At 35.9% G+C, this 19,593-nt stretch overlaps 1 protein-coding gene across 2 annotated transcripts in view; it reads left to right on the plus strand.

Annotated features, from left to right (window-relative positions):
* Nucleotides 1-1,192: 1,192 nt before the first annotated feature.
* Nucleotides 1,193-19,593, plus strand: part of SECISBP2L (SECIS binding protein 2 like) — a 65,035-nt gene continuing 46,634 nt past the window's right edge. The window contains exons 1-5 of one of the 2 annotated variants that reach the window (XM_058737802.1): nucleotides 1,193-1,364; nucleotides 10,005-10,183; nucleotides 12,236-12,560; nucleotides 14,191-14,326; nucleotides 19,123-19,352. In XM_058737802.1, coding sequence (XP_058593785.1) covers nucleotides 1,341-1,364; nucleotides 10,005-10,183; nucleotides 12,236-12,560; nucleotides 14,191-14,326; nucleotides 19,123-19,352 — 894 coding nt within the window. In that variant the 5' untranslated portion in view covers nucleotides 1,193-1,340. The remainder of the gene's footprint in view (nucleotides 1,365-10,004; nucleotides 10,184-12,235; nucleotides 12,561-14,190; nucleotides 14,327-19,122; nucleotides 19,353-19,593) is intronic. The other variant, XM_058737800.1, reaches the window with a different exon arrangement.

The raw sequence follows: 19,593 nt of genomic DNA on the forward strand, positions 1-19,593 counted from the left end.
TCTGCCCCTCCCCCTCTCTCTCCCTCTCCCCAAAATAAACATTAAAAGAAAATTTTTTGGGGCGCCTGGGTGGCTCAGTCAGTTAAATTTCCCACTCTTCATTTTGGCTCAGGTCATGATTGCATGGTTTGTGGGTTCGAGTCTGCATCAGGCTTTGGGCTGACAATGAGGAGCCTGATTTGGATGCTCTCTCTCCCTCTTTTTCTGACCCTCCCGCATTCTCTCTCTCTATTGGATAAATAAACTTTAGGAAAAAAAAATCTCTTTCCCAGCTGTATTTCACCACTCCAGTCCCTCAAACAGGAGCCACCTTCACTCTCTTCCTTCTTGTAAGTATAATTTAGCTTGTATGACTTTTTATTTTTCTTCTTCACCCTGGAGTTGAGGTATGTGTTAGAGGGTATGTCTGAGATGCCCAGAGGGGATCGGCCATGCTTAGCAAGTATCCGAATAGTCTCTTTTTTCAAGGAGCTAATGGACTGGAAATAAAAGGAACAATCAATAAGCACAGGGAGGAAAGCAACATAGCAGGTTACATAGTTACCTGCTGGCTGGTGTGATACAGGGATTCCGAGATAGGCACGATCAGCATGGAGGGGAGTATAGAGGTGAGCCTGGCCTGGACAATGTATTACCTAATCAATAAGCATTTGTGGAACCTCCTGACTAGGTTTCTTTACGGTGGCCCTTCTATGGTGTTTTCCTTTATAGTCGTGATTCCCTTTGGCTGGATAACATGGGGAAGGATCATAAAGTACAGTGGGCAGCTAAAAGCTTTTACAACGTTATTAAGAGGTGGTTTGGGATAATGAAGTAGTCTTTGAGGTTCCTTTAGGCTGGAACCCGAGGCCTAGGTCCCAAGTGGTCTGACACTCCTCCAGTTTAACAGTCCAGAGGTGAAGTCTGGCTCAAAGCGCAGAGTAGTCTGGGGCACCTGCTCTCAGGAATCTCCACCTGGCCTCAGCCTGCGGGTCGGTCAGCCCAGGCTCCGGCCATCACCAGCTCAGGCCTTTGGCAGTCGCTCCGCCCACGCCCCGTCGCGGCTCCTCCCCCTCCTTGCCCTTCCGCGTGCCGCCATTTTCAACTACTCCTCCGCCTATTTAGGCCCTCCTCGGCTTCCGTCCCAGATGATCCCTCCCCGAAGCTGCCACCGCCTCCTCCATCTCCTGGAGCTGGAGCCACCTCCTCGGCCAGTGGCGTAGCTGGACTCTGCGTCGGGGCCAGCCAGATAGGGGCGGAGGTCCTGAACCCGGTCTCGAGTCGAGCGGGGGGCCATGGAGAAAGCGGCCCGAGGCGCTCTCCACACCGACTAACGCGGGCCCGTTGCGGCTGCAGGCGCCATGGACCGAGCCCCCGCTGACCAGGTACTAGGGCTCGGGCGGCAGGCCCGGCCGGGTGCTGGGGGTCGCCGCTTCCTCCCCGGCGGGCCCTGGTCTCTGAGCCTGGGCCCGGACGGCTGGAGCCCTCGAGTTCCTGCGGGTGCAGACTCCCCTCGCCTGAGAGCCTGGCGGCGCCCCACTCCAGCATTGTTCCAGATGCTGCCTTGGGCTCGGGGGCTTTTTCAGCCCTGGTTACCCCCTTCCGTCGGGGCTGGGGATTCGTTTTTGCCCCTCCTCCGTGGTTTGGTGGAAAGGGCCTGAAGACTCCCAAGTTGTCAGGGCTCTCCTGAGAGGAGGGTTTATAACTTCCAAGGAGTAATTCTCCCCCCACCCTTCAGTTCTGGAATGTATTTTCAAGGTGGAAAAGCTTTCGAAGCCTTCTCACCCAGAAAGACTTGTCAGAGAATGTGTGATAACTACAGATGCAGGAGAGTTACGGGCTTTTTAGAGCTACGTTCCATTGAGCAAAAAAAAAAAAAAAACAACATTGTTTCTCGTCGTGGTCTTAGGGAGGTGTTTCCTTTAAGATATGAAATATTACTGTTTTTCCCTGCCTTTCTGTCCATTTATCTTGCAAACATTAGTATTTTTTTAAAAATTGAGCTTATATTTTAAGAATGTTTGATCTGAAGTGTGAATTCATTTCCGAGCCCGTTTTCATATTCACGGAGTTGTTCAATTAGTATTCTATTTTGTTTTTAAATGCGTTAAATTCTTGATTGTCCGTGCGAGTAGTTGCTGGAAGGCAGGGATGATGACAGTGTATATAATCCAAAATAATAATTTTCCCCCCAAGGATGCTAGTATTTTCCATCCTTGAGACCTTTATGAAACGACTTAATTTGATGAAATCGAAGTTTATTCACTATGCATTCTCATCAGTTGAGGGCTTTGCCCAGTCATGAGCTAGGCAAATAGATGAAGGAAAAAGAGATTAGTGATTTGCATAATTATTTTACAAATAGATAATTAGTATCTGAATAAATGAGACAAGATTTCACAAATTGCTGTATATGTATATCTGTAGCTAGTCACAGGCAATTTTGATTTTGAAATCGGTCTCTTTTTGCAGGCAGATTCCTAGTTGTGTATATTTGTTTTTACAAAAGCTTAAATTAAAGCTTTATGAAAATATGACTTTGAAAACACAAATGATTTTTATGAAATAATACCTGGACTTACCAAAGCAAAATTGATGGGAACTTCTTGGCTTTGCTGTGACCCAGAGTATTCTATGTATAGCCTATATCCAATTTAATGAAAAATATATTTTTTAAGGCATCTATCAGAAATGCCTTTGATTTCAAAGCCTGACAATTGAATAGGAAATTTTCTTGAATGCTTTTCTTGTATGTGTGTCACTAATGAAAAGGTTAAACTCTTGGTCCTTCATCATGATGCCAGAACTGTAACCAGTAATGCTGCCATATGTATACTTATGGTTCGTTTCATCTTAGAGGAAATGTAATTAACTATTTAGCAAAGCTGTTTGTGTGTGATTATCTTAACAGCAAGTGCTATGAACAAATTATTTAAACTAGAGAACCTGTTCCTCTTTCATCCTACATCTTTCCAAAGTCCACAACCTATTACAACCTTGTAGGAATCTAAGGATTATAAAGAAATCGTGAACGTAGGTTTTCCATTGAAGAATTCCTTTTTTACCTCTGGTACCTCCTGCCTCGTCCCCAGCCTAAACTTGAAGTAAGAGAATAATTCTAACCACTCTGTATTCCCGCGTGCTACGTACTCACAGGAAACAGACACAGAAAAGTGATGCTACTTTGCTTTGTTCAGGCTGTAAGCAGTTAATTCAGGGGTCCATGGATGACCTGGAAGGAGTGTGCTTCATTTTATATTAGCATTTTTCTGGGGCAAGTCTCCATTATTTTCATCATATTCTCAAAGGAATCAATCACTGAAAAAAGGCTAACAACTATTAACTTAATGGTAGATTAGGGGCTAGAACTGAGATTTCTCAGCTTTGTGAAGTTTTCTTTTTTTTTTTTTTTCCAAGTTTCAGATATTTATTTTATTTTACTTTGTTCAAGTTTCAGATATTTATTTCCCCAAGTTTCAGTTAGTTATTTATAGCTTTGTGGAGTTCTTGATTGTTTTCACTATACCATGAAGTAATGTAATGACTTTTTCAGGTTATGTGGAATATACTTTTATATTTTTACTAAAGAAGTGAATTTAGATAGGTAAAAGTCACTAAAAATATATGTGATGGGTGAATTTACATTTTCCCCTCACAAAATGTTTGTTTGCTTTTTCATTTGAAACCAGTGTTAGTTTACATTTTGAATTTTTGGGAATGCCTACAGCGTTAAGACTTATTATAATACTGTAGAAGTTAGCGATTCATAGAAATTTGATTTTTAAAAAACAGTACTTTATGTAAACTGAGCATTTCATGTTAACCTAATTGAAGTCCTTGGAGTATTGCACAAGTATAGTTTTAATTTTTTTTTTTTAATGTTTATTTTTGAGAGAGACAGCCTGCGTGCGCAAGAACCTGTGTGTGTGTGTGAGCAGGGGAGGGGCAGAAAGCGAAGGAGACACAGAATCCAAAGCAGGCTCTAGGCTCTGAGTGGTCAGCCCAGAGCCCGACGTGGGGCTCAAACTCACAAACTGTGAGATCATGACCTGAGCTGAAGTTGGATGCTTAACCCACTGAGCTACCCAGGCACCCCTACAAGTGTAACTTTAAAAAAAAAAAAAAAAAAAGTATGTTTTGCCTGAAGCCATTCACGTTGCTGTACTTGAATTACCGTTTTTAAAAATTTATTTTTATTTATTTATTTATTTATTTTTATGTTTATTTATTTTGAGAGAGAGAGCACGAGCAAGGGAGAGGCAGAGAGAGAGGGAGAGAAAGAATCCCAGGCAGACTCCATGCTGTCAGCACAGAGCCCAACACAGGGCTCTATCTCATGAGCAGTGATATCATGACCTGAGCCAAAATCAAGAGGTGGACGCTTAACCAACTGAGCCACCCAGGCATCCTAAATTACCTCTTTTTAAAAAAAATAAAATAAAATCTTGATATAAAAGAATAAATTGTATCTATATTGATCAAGATTATAAAAAGTAAGTTACTGGGAATGCATGCTAGATAATAGTCTTAATTGCAAAAGTGACTATTTGAAAGAATGTTATAATCAGAAGAGGATATTAGAAGTACTGTTTTATAGAAAGACTGTGTTAAATCAAAACTAGTAGCTTAATTTTAACTGCCAGAGTTAGGTGTTCTAAGAACAGATACTAGATGGTATAATGCATTATTATGGTTGGTATAATAATATTATGGTTGGCATAATGCATTATATGTTATAATATGCACACATTATACCAAAAAATAATTTTTTTGGTCCTTAAAAAAAAGTTGGTGTAAAGGGATGTGAGAAATAAATGATGGAGTTCATTTGTTTATAAAGGCTTAATGTTTCTGTTTTTAGGAAACATTTAGGAAACATTCTTCTGGGCTTAGAAGAGACAGAACATTTGAAGTTTGCAGTTTCTTTTGTATTATCAAATAATTCAAACATTGGCTTAATTTTTAGTACATTAACATTAGATGAGTTCTTTTATAAGAATTTACAAAACCATTGATCACCAATGTCTTTAACTCTTAGAAAAGCAAACATGTAGCAAATATATATGACTTCATGCAAAGTGCTGTTCGTGGGTAAAGATACAAAATCATCTGGCTTATAATTCTTTCCTTTAAATAATAAACTTCAAATAGTATCTGCATTGTAAACTAGATGTATTCTAAATAAGTTACTATAAAACATTATTCAGTAATACTTGTAGTTGGCCTTTATGAATATCAGTAAATGATACGTCTTAACAGATTTTAAAAATAATACTTTTGTAGTCAGAAAGAAAGTTAATAATGCTCATTTAGTGAAAATGACCTTTAGACATTTAAAAAGACATTTTTTCCTTAAGCCCTTAAATCAAAGAAGAAATAAAAAAGTAGAATTATGGATTATTTAAAAAGTAGTAAAATACTACATATAAAAACCTATGGGATATGGCTGAAGCTATACTCTGAGGCAAATGCATAGTCATATATGCTTTCATTATTAAACATTTTAAAAGGTAAATAAAAATTAAGCATTCAGGACTAGATGTAGCGAGAAAACCCTATCAAAGCAAGAGAGAAGAAGAAATATAAAACCAGAAATTAATAAGTTAGATAATCAAAAACCAGTATTAAATTTGGAAAGTTGGTTTTTCGGAAAGTACAGTCATGTTTTAATAGGAGGTGTGGATTAGGTGTGGTCTATTTTAAGAAAAGATGAAAAGGTATGAATAGTAAATCAAGTGAGCCATCTAAGTTAAATATTTTGATTTTTTTCTCAATATTTTCTTGAGTCTTGCAAAACTTTTGTTTATAACTACTGCAATTAATTTGGCAAGTGTTTACTTTCCATATAAGCCATTCCAATCAGAAACAATACAACCAGCAGGTATCTCTTAAGCATTAGTCAATTTTTCCTTTAGATGTTTTTCTTTAGCCATGAGATGTAAAATATCTTAATGTTTGCTATGTCATGTTTTTACCTTAACATAGAAAGGATGCAGAGGGTTTCCATGGTCATATTTTTTCTGTAGGTGTAAAATTCTGAAAGTTCACTGTGGGAGAGTGCCTTATTGTGTTCTGCTTCAGTTTTGATTCTAAGTGGGTGTTTTTTTCTATTGCTTAATCTTGGAAAAATATATGCTCTCTTCTGGAGGTTCTCAGAGGAGTTTAGTGTGCATTTCCTGCTGTTGTGTGCTCCATAGTAATGTTTGCCCCTTTCCCCTAAACCAGTCTACTACAGTGCTCTTTCCAGAACATGTACCCCATGCATATTTGTTGAATTTATATAGGCTGTCAGTGATTTGAATGTGTTTGCTTAATATACTCTTTTAAAGAAGGTTTTTATAGTTTCATGTTCTGATAAATTCTTGAGTTTTCTAGATTATTCACATCAAAGAAGTTTTATTATTGACATTTGTTTTAATATATGCTAAATTTAAAAGGAATGTGAAACTGCCTAAGTTTCCCCTCCCCCCCCCCCCCCCGTACAGTTTTCTGGGATTATTATGATTTTTCATTAATTTGGAAAATTCTGAAATAACTTCTGAAAGATAAAGATAATTTTACTTATGTAGATCTATTTTTAAAGCAAATAGTAGTACAGGAATAGACTTTGTGTGGTTTAAACTTATTTTATATTTATATATACTTTAAGGAGACAAGTCCCTGTTATAAAATTTCTGATTTCTAAAAGATAGATCTTTGAAAAATAAAGACTAAAAAACAAATTCAAACTGAGGAATATCATTATATGAAGTAGTTTCTTTTTTTTCATTTTTTCGTAATGTTTTGTTGTCCACCATGTAGGACATTTTTCTTTGATTTCTATACTAACATAATTGAAATACTGCCAGAATTTGTTGCTTACTTAACATATTGCCTATATGGACGTTATTATGTGGAATTTAAGAGTAGTTCGGGATCATAACATTACTTTTTAGGACTGAGAATAGCAGATGCTTCATTTTAGTGTATGATACTGAAGTCCCCAAAGTCACAACAAACAATTTTTAAGACCATACAGAGTTGTAACTATAGGAGAAAGTTTGCCAGTCTGTTCCTACTAGTGACATCTTCTGTTTGTGCAGCTGTTGACTACAGCAGCTTTTCTTTTTTGCTAAAAACAAAGGATCACTTCAGTGTTTGTGAGTTTTATTGTTGAACTCTGATATTAGAATTGGACTGAGAATAGAAATCATTGCAAACTTTAATATTTAAGGGTACATGCGGTGTATATGTACAGATACCAGTTATAAGTTATACATGCCACATTTTGGACAGCGGGTTAAGTTGATAAAACTCTTATAAAGTAAAATAACACTAAGTATAAAAACTTGTTGCAACTTTTGACAAGCAAGAATTTGAATTTGTTATTACCAGTGTACTTTATGAGTTGGTCTTTGGCAGGAGGTGTCAGGAAACTTGGTGATCTTTAAATTATCTTCTTTCTATTAGTATTTTGTCTTTTTCATATAGAAATTTTATGTAATCATGTTCCTTGTTTTTAAGAAGAGTCTTAATGCCTTCTAATACAGATTTATAAAATTGTTCAGAGAGTTATATGTTCAAAGGACTTTTTGATTTTTCAAAGAAATCCTAAAAATTACATTTTTAGTGTCCTTGAAATGTGATTTAAGTTTTCCCTCTCTTTATGCCTATGCATGAACTATATAAAGCAGGTTTTCATTATCTGTGCCTTATTGTTGAAAATCAGCTCCCCCCCCCCATTTTCGGCCCATTTATTACATTGATATTTTATACCTTACATGAATAATTTTTGAATTCTGATGATTATCACAGTGAAAATTAGTGACTTAGGCTATTTAAGCATTTGAAGGAGTTTTTGCTTCCAATGTTGAAATTCAAGAAACCAGCTTCAGCTCATAGATACTGTATTTGTAGTGCAAGTTCTGTCTCTATTTCGGATTTGGTTAATACTATAAAAGTAGATTTTAAAGTTAAATCAGGTAGGAAGGTTATTGAGTTAATACTGCTGTAAATAGTTCAGATTGCTTCTTCCTCTCCACCTTTTTTTACAAGCATTCTGAATATTTCTAGGGGATTCTTCTTAGAGAATATTTTTTTTTTTTTAAGAAAAGTTGCCTATTCTATGGAGCATATCAAGTCTTCAGATTTTGTCTTCAGATTTTCTTGGATTTGTTACTGATTTCTTTTGTGAGAAACATGCCTGAAATTTATTCTAGGAGCTCTGCCTTGCTCAGAGCTTCCAATAAATTCCACCCTAATGGGTTTGTTGGGAAAAAGTTCTAGTTAGGACTGTTGCTTTGTAATTGATTTCAGTGCTTGAAACATTGGATTGCATTTCACTTACTGGTTTCTTAAAGATTTAGTATCTTTTTAGATTGTAATATTTATGTGGTTTTTAACATTCTACTTTTGCAGAATGTGCTTATAGATTTTTTCTTTTTATAATTAAAAAATTGTTAAATACAGAAGGAAAACTGCATAAAAACAATGTACAGCTTAATGAATTATATATAAGGTGAATGCCTGGTAATTATCACCCAAGTGAGGATATAGAGCTTTGCCAGGCACTCAGAAGCTCTCTAGTGCCTCCTGTGATCACAACTCCCGTTCATAGGAGTAATTTCATATGAGTAATTCTTAACTTCACCTTAGTGGATCTTATTTATTTGTCTTTACAGTTTTGTCACCCACATGTTCCTCCTAAAATACTTGAGTTTTTAAAATATATCTTATAAGTTTCTGTAGATTTTTTTATAAGAAATGTTACATGGGAATGCAAGCTGGTGCAGCCACTCTGGAAAACAGTATGGAGGTTCTCAAAAAATTAAAATTAGAACTACCCTACAACCCAGCAATTGCACTGCTAGGTATTTATCCAAGGGATACAGGTGTGTTCTTTTGAAGGGACATATGTATCCCAATGTTTATAGCAGCACCATCAACAATAGCCAAAGTATGGAAAGAGCCCAGATGTCCACCAGTGGATGAATGGATAAAGAAGATGTGGTGTGTATATATATACAATGGAGTATTACTTGGCAATCAAAAAGAATGAAATCTGGCCATTTGCAACTATGTGGATAGAATTGAAGGGTATTATGCTAAGTGAAATTAGTCAGAGAAGGACCTATATCATATGACTTCACTCATATGAGGACTTTAAGAGACAAAACAGATGAACGTAAGGGAAGGAAAACAAAAATAATGTAAAAACAGGGAGGGGGACAAAACAGAAGAGACTCTTAAATATGGAGAACAAACAGAGGGTTACTGGAGGGGTTGTGGGAGGGGGGATGGGCTAAATGGGTAAGGGGCATTAAGGAATCTACTCCTGAAATCATTGTTGTACTATATGCTAACTAAGTTGGATATAAATTTAAAAAAATTAAAAAAAAAAGATATAAAATAAGCTAAAATGGGAGTTCTGGATTCCTTCAGTTTACTCAAGTTATCTACTAGAAAACTGAAATACTCATTCTTTTTCTCTCAGTTTAACTGTGAAACGTTTTTTGCACTTATGTTAAGTATTTTTTTCATTAATTGTAGACATTTCCCTTCTTTTTTAATTAAACCATACTAATCTAATTTCCTAAAATGGACAGAAATAGTCTATTTTTTTAGACTATTCAAACAAATATAAAGTGATTATCTTCAGAACTCTGTTTAATGATTTTTCCCCTCAACAAAATTAGTTAAAAGCATGTTGTTTTGTCTGAAGAGCTAGTTTTCTTACTGTCAGCCTTATTTTTGGACTCAGGTCTGACTGCCTTACACTCTTTATTGTTTTAACAGCTTTGGTTATGTAAGAAATGATTTCATTAAAATGCAGCAACTTTTGATATGTTTTCTCCTGTTTTATTTGATATCTTTGCCTACCATATTCGGTTATTTTAATTTGACATCGCTGTTCCTTTGGATGTTTTGTAAATACTGAGGAGATCTAATTACTGTTTGTAAACACTGAGTCTTCTATTGTTAAATCGTGAATTAGTATTAAGTTTTTTGCTCATGTATTAATAGTGTGTTTTACTTTCTTTTTGAAGAATGTCAAGCTGTCAGCTGAGGTAGAGCCATTTATTCCCCAGAAGAAGAATCCTGATACATTTATGATCCCTATGGCACTTCCAAATGATAATGGAAATGTTTCTGGTGTAGAACCAACTCCAATTCCGAGCTACCTGATTACTTGTTATCCATTTGTGCAGGAGAACCAGTCCAATAGGTAATTTGTTTATTATTATTTTCTTTTTCATGGGGGTGGGTAGGGAAATACAGCAGTTGGAGAGGCATACTTTTTAATTTTTCCCTTTTCTATTTTTTTTTTTTTTTAGGTTTAGTATTATTATTTTTTAATAATCTTTACACCCATCCTGGGGCTCAAATTTACAAGGCCAAGGTTAAGACTCCCAGGCTCCACCAACTGGAGCCAGCCAGGCACCCCACCTTTGGTGCCTTTTAAACATTAGCCGTTTCTCTTTTTTAAGAGAAGTAAATAAAACCAAATGATGTAGAAATTTGAAAATTATTAACATAGATTGTTTTCTCAGTCTTTCTAAGAGGGAATGGAGTTTTTTGGGCATATCTTCAATAATAAGTCATTAAAATTAGTTTGAAATAAATTGGTACAAAGGGAGGAAGAATTTTTCAGAAAGAGATGAGCAGAAACCCTTTTTTTAAGATTAGGTATCTAATCACAATTTCCAGGACAGTCTGGCATGAGAAGAAAATACCAAGGGATAGTCCTTAACATTGAAGCTTTTATGGTTAACATATATTTCTAGGCTCTGATTCTAGTTTAAATTTAGCTTCTGTGCTATAGTCACAGGGTGATTTAGCAGAATGCTTGAAATTCAGATAATGTGTGACCTAGTGGTTAGGGTGTAACTTGTTATAGTCATGATAGCCTTTTTAACCTTGTTTAGACTGAGTGATTAGTACTTCATTGGTGTAGTTCATTTTGTTGCTGTCTAAAAGTACTTTCAGCCTCTTTCGAGTAATATCACACATAGAAAATTAGGCATCTCTAGCATTCTGGGATAAATGGATGATGGGGTAGCTGGGCTCTAGCCTCTGTCCCACCACCCTGAAGGCAAAGGCAGTCTAGACCTCTTTAAGCCATCATGTGGCACACTAGTGTGTCAGGGCACATTCTTTCAGATATTCCGAATGTGAGAGATATGAGACCAAGAACTATTGTATCAGATATTATTAAATATTCCAGTTAATAATCTCTAAAATTACAGTATTGGGGACTGGACAAAGAGTAGGGGATCCTTTTCAGTTGAAGTTAGCATTATATCACAAAATTTTGACCTATATTGGGCTGTGTTCGAAGTGACTTATAAGCCAAATGTAATAGTGCTATTTTTGCATTTGATTAAATGGCCAAGTGTAAAGTATGATTAATTTTTCTTACTGTACCAAATAATCTTTGAGAATTCATGAGTAAATAAGCCAGCAGATTATTTAAAAATATTTTTTAAATTATGGCAGTGAACATTTATCCATTGCACTTTGTTGTGGGAGTAGTGAGGAAAAGCTCAATGCTCCACCTCCCCCATGATCCCTCATTCTTCAGCAATCTTCTGTAAGAACTGCTGAGAAATGAAGAATCTTGCTGATGCTTTGTAGGAATTGCACTAGAGAAAGCTCTAATGTTAGGGATAAGATGGCAGTGGACAGGCTTGCCTCTTCTTTTCTTTCCCATGGACCTGAAACCTGCTTCCATTGCCACTGGGGGAAGCCTGGAGAAGAGCTTGACTTGGCCAAATGGTTGGGGCAGTATGGAAGAAGAGTAGGAGGCCAGGGACTGAGCTGAAGAATGAGAGGTGGAAGAATCAGATCACTCACTGTAATGATCACCTTACACAGTGATCACCTTACTCTGCTTTTTGGCAGAAGGCTGTCATAGTTAGCATTGGATGGGAAATTTGGACCGCCTTTGTTGGCAGATACAGTGGCTAGGTATTTAACTTCTAGGCAGAAATACCTTGAGGGGGTTGACTTATAAATAAGAACGGTATGTAGTTTTAAAATTTTGGAATGCAATAACACTATCAGGTTGAATTCCTTTATACTGTCATTTAAGTTGTTATTACACATAGTTAAAAATGTGTAATTACAGCAAAGAAATTTATAAGATGATAATTTTATCTTTTTTATTATGAGGGCACTGTTCTATACCTTTTTTTTAAAGCAAATTAAATAGATTGTGCTTTAGCATTACTTTTAGACTTGTCAATAGACGTGTTCTGTTTTCATTTGATTTTAACAGACAGTTTCCATTGTATAACAATGATATGCGATGGCAACAGCCCAATCCAAATCCTGCTGGACCATACCTTGCCTACCCCATTATATCTGCTCAGCCACCTGTTTCTACAGAGTATACATATTATCAGCTGATGCCAGCACCATGTGCCCAAGTTATGGGATTCTATCATCCTTTTCCTACACCTTACTCCAACACCTTTCAGGCTGCAAATACTGTAAATACCATAACCACAGAATGCCCTGAGCGTCCAAATCAGCTTGGACAAGTCTTCCCATTGTCCAGTCATCGAAGCAGAAATGGTAACAGAGGACCAGTTGTACCAAAAGTAAGTGACTTCTTTTGATTGGCTTTTATGTTTGATATTTCTGTTGTTAATAATAATGTAAGTAATTGCTACTTGTATTGATTAACCTTTAATGTCGAATTTACTCTAAAACATTTCATTCACTAATATAAAATAGTCAAGGGTAGAGCATTTATAATTTTTCCTGTTTTTTATTGTGCCTTATTCTTAATTGATGATATGATTTACAGTTATCTTCAGGTTCCTTCAGAGAGTTGTACGTAATTATAATACACAGATATTTCCAAATTATTTTAATTTAGTGATAAAATTGCATAGTGCCACCGGTGTTTCTAAGTGGTTAGTTTGGATCGTATGCTAGTGGTATTGAATGACTAATGCACTTCATATATTTCAGTCTTCAGAAATCAGCAGATGATACTGTCTGGTTATCAGATACTATTAAATCCCTTCAACTTCATTGTTTCTATTCTGTGAATTTTTAGTAGCAATAGCACTTCGTTATTCAAGTGTTGCTTTGCTATGTTATTGAACACAGGGTCTCCTAGGGCTGAAGAAAATGATAGATAAATGTGTGAAGTCACTCTTAGTCAAGATCATCCTTTTGACTAAATTAAAAACAAAAACATGAGGGAGACATGAAGATCTTGAAAACACAGGAGATTTAAGGTTTATTGTAGGTAACTGTTTCTTAACTAAAAGGTTACTTTTATATTGAGGCCTTAATATCAAAGCAAATAAGAAAAACCATGTTTCTTCTCAGCACTTTTTAGCTAATTGAAGGCAGAGTGATTTCTTAGATGCATCTTATGACTGTTTCATTAAGGAGTTGATGCTTTCCTAGATTCCATTAGACCAGCTTCTTCAGTGAAAAGTCTTTGCTGTCCTCTGCCATACTTTTCACACATTAAAATACAAACATGCAGCAGAGGTTGCTTTAAAAAGCTTTTAGTCTTTGTTCATGGAAATACTGGGTCAAGGGAAGTACTTTTGGGACTTCTGAAGAATGTAAAATAAAATAGTAGTATATAACTTTTAGATGTTGAAGAAACATAATTTCTCAAATTACGTTTCTAGCACTTGAATTTAGGAAGTTAAATTCAGAGTTCTATTATATAAATCACACCTAAGTGATGAATAGTCAGATTAAAAAAGTGAAGGAAAGGATCAGCCTTTTTATATTTTCTTTTTAAGCTATAAAGCAGAAATTGTTTTTGTACTTTTTTGCTATCATGAAAGTAAAATTTATCCCTTGGATAAGCTACTCCCCTTTCTGTTACCCTTCTAAATAAAAACTTACAACCCCTTATATGATATTATATTCCTATTATTTATTACTGACTGAGAAAATATAAAGTGCAAGTAACAGTTAAAAATGAATTAATAATTTATTAGTCATAGTGTTAAGGATTATTTGAAAAACAGTATTAAATTGTGTGTACAAAACCTTATTTAATATATTATGATTAGCTACAGATAATTTCATGAATTCCTAACACGGTAACCCTCTTTCTCCCCATGGGTTGGGAGCCACTAATTTAGAACATACATTTAGGTGTGTTATATAGTGGGTGTGTATTTTATAATGTTTATTTAATACATTGAGTAGGATTTTAAATTATTATTTTTATTTTTTTGGTGCTTAAATCAGCAACAGCTTTTACAACAGCACATAAAAAGCAAAAGGCCACTGGTGAAAAACGTAGCTACTCAGAAAGAGACAAATGCAGCAGGTCCTGATAATCGATCAAAAATTGTGCTTCTGGTAGATGCTTCACAGCAAACTGGTAAGGCAAGGGTTCTTACATATACATCACTGATTTTTATCTGTTGTCATGTATTGACTTTATAATTATGGACTATACCACTTCTCAGGATTCTAGACTTTCATCCATTTATCCTGCCACTTTGTGAAATTCTCTAGCAAGGATAAAAGCAGTCCATCTTTGTAATGTTCTGTCAACTTGCTTCCTGGCTAATGTGCAATTTTGAGTAAGGTTTGAGGTGTCCTTATTCCCTTAGAGTAGTGGAGCATTTCAGAAATCAGAGATAGAATTTTGCAGACATTGTAGGAATTTGAGGACTCATTTTGGCAGAGATCAAAATTGTATGTTTTTTTATAACCAGGTTAAAACCCTTTATAAAATATTCTAATATTGTATAGTATCTTTATAGGAAGAACTTGGCAAGTTTTCTATGCCATATTTTAGCATAGATCTGAACCAAACCTGTGAGTGGCACCTGTATCCTGTCAAGCAAATAAAAATTTTGAGCTAGTTGGAAATCATTTTGTCCAGGGTTTTTTAGAGGACTATATAAACATTAAGAAAGCTTTATCCTAGTAAGAGATAAAAGTAATAGTCTTATAACATTCTAGCTATTTTTTAGTTTATATCATTAAATTCCAATTTGTATCTTTGATCTTAGTTTAATAGCTATGGAGTAGATAACTATCTCTTCTCACCCATTGTCTTTGACACTAGTAAAAATTCTTGTTAATGATCCAAGACCAAGAATTAGATCTATTCAAAGGCACATTTACTTTTTACCCCTCTATAATCTCCACATCTGTGCAATTTGGTCTGGCTTAAAATAAATTTATATGCAAATTTATGTATGTTTGTATGCAGGGAAAGGGCAGAGAGAGAAGGAGAGAGAGAGACAGAGAGAAAGAGAAAGAGAGAGAGAATCCCAAGCAGGTTCTGCTCTGTCAGCACAGAGCCCAACTCGGGGCTCAAACTCATGAACTAACTGTGGGATTATGACCTGAGCCATAATCAAGAGTTGGTCGCTTAACTGTCTGAGCCACCCAGGCACCCTGTGCATACTTTCTTTCATTTGGGCTGTACCTTTTCTTTAGACATGAGTTCAGTTATTTTTTTACAATTGCTTAGATCTCTTAGGAGTCAGAAAGGATCTGGGAATCCGTTAAAAAGCAATCTTATTGGTAGTACAGTCATTGTATGTAGTTTGTCGCTCATAAAGCAGTGAGATTAACAGACTAACAAATGCTTGGAGTGTCTTTAGAAAAGGAACACAATGTAACATATTACATAGCTTTCTGTGTTGCAGTTGTTCCTAGTCAGAAGGACTTCTACCTGCTTTTAACACTGGGACTGCTTTAAAAGTCCTTACTTCCTTAGTTTGCTCATTAAGTGACCACAAAGACAGTATTCTGAAGCATAAGAACTAGAAAATGAAAAGATGACCCATTAGCAAAACAAAAAGCAATCTACTGAATGGGAGAAGATATTCGCAAATGATCTATCCAGTAGGGACTAATATCCCAAATATTTGCTCAATACCAAAACAAAATAAAACAAAACCCCAGATAATTGACTTAAGTGGACCAGAAGACCTGAATGGACATTTTTCCAAAGAAGATATAGGGGTGCCTGGGTGTCTTAGTTGAGCATGCGATCCTTGATTTTGGCTGAGGTCACGATCTCAGGGTTATGGGATCAAGCCCCACATTGGGCTCCTTGCTGAATGTGGAGCCTGCTTAAGATTCTCTCTTCTCTCTCTCTCTCTCTCTCTCTCTCTCTCCCTCCCTCCCTCCCTCCCCTTCCTTTTCCCCTCTCCCCTGCTTGCCCCCCTCTCTCTAAAATAAAAAACAAAACAAAAAACTTCATAACCCCCAAAACCACAAAACAACCCCCCAAAAAACCCAAACCAAAATAAAGAACAAAACAAAAAGCAGAAACAAAGATATACAAATGGCCCATAGACACGTGAAAAGATGCTCAGCATCACTAATCATCAGGGAAATGCAAATCAAAACCACAGCAAGATATCACCTTACACCTGTCAGAGTGGCTAGAATCAAAAAGACAAATAACTAGTGCACCTGAAGATGTGAAGAAAAAAGAATTCTCATATACTGTTAGTGGGAATGTAAATTTATGCAGAAAATTATAACTTTATAATAGGACGTTGAAAAAAAGCAACCTGTTCATATAGGATGATTTGACACTGCAAATGTCATTTTTGCCTAAGTCAGTCTGTAGATTCTGTGTAGTTTTTTTTTTTTTTAATTTTCTTTTTTCATCCTGTTTATTATTTGTGTCCCATTGCCAGATCACTCTAGAGTACTGATAGAATATAAACTCCAAGAAAGCAATAATTTTAGTTTGTGTTATTCACTTAAATCCCAGGACAGTGGTTAACACATAATTGCTAAGTGAGTGAAAGAATTAATAAGTATAAAAGAATAAATGAATGAATGACAACTCATGAGCTGAGGCTGGAGAGTTAGAGGCCAGATGATTTAGGGCTCATAAGTCAGGTTATGTGATTTCGATCTTGTTGTGAATGCAATAAGAAGTCATCAGAGGTTTTTAAGTGGGGAATGATATGGAGACAATAACCCGACTTTCTCCGTGGCTCCAGTCAGGATGATGGTTGTGAAGCTAGCAGTATAGTTCTAATCAAAATCTCAATAGGAAATTTTGGGAAACTTGACAGACTAATTCTAAAAGGATCATCTGAGAAGAAAAGAACTTTTCTTCTAAATATCAAGACCTATTACATTATCTTAAATCGTTATACAAAAAATACAGTATGCAAAATGCAGCATATGAAAATTAGAACAGGGGACCCAGGAACAGAGTCATATGTATGTGGAAACCATATGGAAAATGACAGAGATAGCATTACAGATAACGTACAGCCCATGCAAATCTACTTCAGGTGGATTAATGACAAATGGGAAGCCGCAGTAGAAGAAAATACAGGCAGATATCTTTATGACAGCAGGAAGGGAACTAATTCTGAAATAAATTCTGTCAAAAGTGAGTGAAAGAATAAGCCACAAAACTGGAAAAGATTTTTACCATGCCTGTAAGTGACAAAGTATTAGTATGAAGACATAAAAAATTCATATGAACAATAAGAAAATGATCCCACATTACTCTCAGGACCCTTGGGACACAGTACCAGGGGGATGAAACAATTTGGCAGGTCTGTAGGAATTTTTCCTTTGACCCAATTGTCCCTCTCCTATGAATGTATCCAAAATGGATGTATTTCCCTAAAAAGAAAAGGGACTGTTTGATGAAAGATCCAAATTGCAGTAGCACACTGAAAGCATCCTAATGTTTAGTAACAGGCGACAAGTCAAGAGAAGTGCAGGACATCCATTCTGGAATAATATGGAGCCTTCTTACATTATAATTATGAAGAACATATGTGTAATATTAAATAGCACAACTCATAATTGTATTGATGCTTTGTAAAAATTATAGGCAGAAATGTGGAAAAAGGAAAATTGTTATTTGTTGGGTTGGGAGGAAATTGTAAAAGGTTTTTTGATTACAATTTGTGAAATACAAAATAAGAGACAACTCACTAGAAAAATTGGTAGAAGTCAAACAGTTCAAAAGTAAAATTAGGTATTTCACAGAAGGGAAAAAATTAGTGGCTAAAAGCATGAGAAAAGATATCAAACCTTATTATTAGGCAAAAAAATACGAATGAAAAACCCACAGTGAGCTATCTCTTTATATCTAACAGCAAAAATTATGGCCTAGAAGATAGTATCAAGTATTTGTGAATATGTGAATCATTGTGGATATTTATATCCTGCTGTTGGGCTGTAAACTGTTTCAACAGTGTGACTGAAAATGATTTGGCATTACAAAGTAAAGTTGAATATGTGTATCCCATAAGGCCTGGCAGTATTTACCGTAAAAAAACTTCCATATTCACACAAAACACATTCAAATGTATGTATAAAAACGGTTACAGCACAGGGCACCTGGGTGGCTCAGTAGGTTGAGCATCTTGATTTTGGCTCAGGTCATCATCTCACAGGTTCGTGAGTTGAAATTCCACATCAGGCTCTGCACTGACAGTGTGGAGCCTGTCTAACCACCCCACCCCTAAAAAATAAATAAACATTAAAAAAAAAGAATGGTTACAGCAGTATTACTCAATAATGCAAAACCCCAGAACAGCCCAAGTATCCCATCAGTGGTACAAAGAATAAGTAATATATGGTATGGTATATTCATACATGGGCATCCTAGATTTTAATGATATTAATGAATTACAGCCACATGCATCGGAATGTCTAAACTAATGTTGGGGAATGGAGCAGACTGGGAAGCAAATCGCAAAAGAAAATGGACAGTATAATTTCATTTTTATAAAGCTGAAAGTGCAAAATCACATGATTTATGTTGTAGGAGTGTAAAAATCCATGAAAAAGCTATATTAAAAAGTGAGGAAGTGGTAAATCCAGAATTCCAAATAAATGTAACCCTGGGGGAGGAAGAAGATGCAGTGTTGGTGGGGGCATGCAGTGGACTTCAAAAGGATTGGTGATGTTATTTTTCTTAAGTGGGTACTGGTGGTTTGTTTTAATATTTCTGCAACTATTTTATTCTCTTTTCATAATATATGCATGTCACAAACCAACTTGTCTGGAACATCGTATCTTTTGAGCTTTTCAAAAAAGGTTTTGCTTTTTTCCTCCATTTACCAAGTTAGATACCTTCATTTTCTTATGACCTTAATGATAATTTAACAAGAATTTTTCAACTTGATCCTCACAAAGAGATGTCACACCTTCCTTGCTTTATAGATTTCCCGTCAGATATTGCTAACAAATCTCTCTCGGAGAGCTCTGCCACAATGCTCTGGAAGTCCAAAGGCAGGAGGAGAAGAGCATCCCATCCCACTGCCGAATCCTCTAGTGAGCAGGGGGCTAGTGAAGCCGACATTGACAGTGATAGTGGCTACTGCAGTCCCAAACACAGTAACAACCAGCCTGCTGCAGGGGCTTTGAGAAACCCAGATTCTAGCACCATGAATGTATGTAACACTTCTTTGATTTCTTTATCAGTCATCTATGTCAATATCTTTGTATCCTCGCTAAAGATTAAGTATCTGTTTTCATTAACAATTCCTATAGTAATAGAATGGATCAAAATGTATTCTGTATATTAATATGAATAATATTTATGGATAAATATTTTTTCTAAGATTATGATAAGCATGCTTTACACTAGACTAAGTTATGAAACATTTTGCAAGGCATATGGTGTTGACTCTT

Source organism: Neofelis nebulosa, chromosome 7, assembly GCF_028018385.1.
Source record: "Neofelis nebulosa isolate mNeoNeb1 chromosome 7, mNeoNeb1.pri, whole genome shotgun sequence".
NCBI classification, from domain to species: Eukaryota; Metazoa; Chordata; class Mammalia; order Carnivora; family Felidae; genus Neofelis; species Neofelis nebulosa.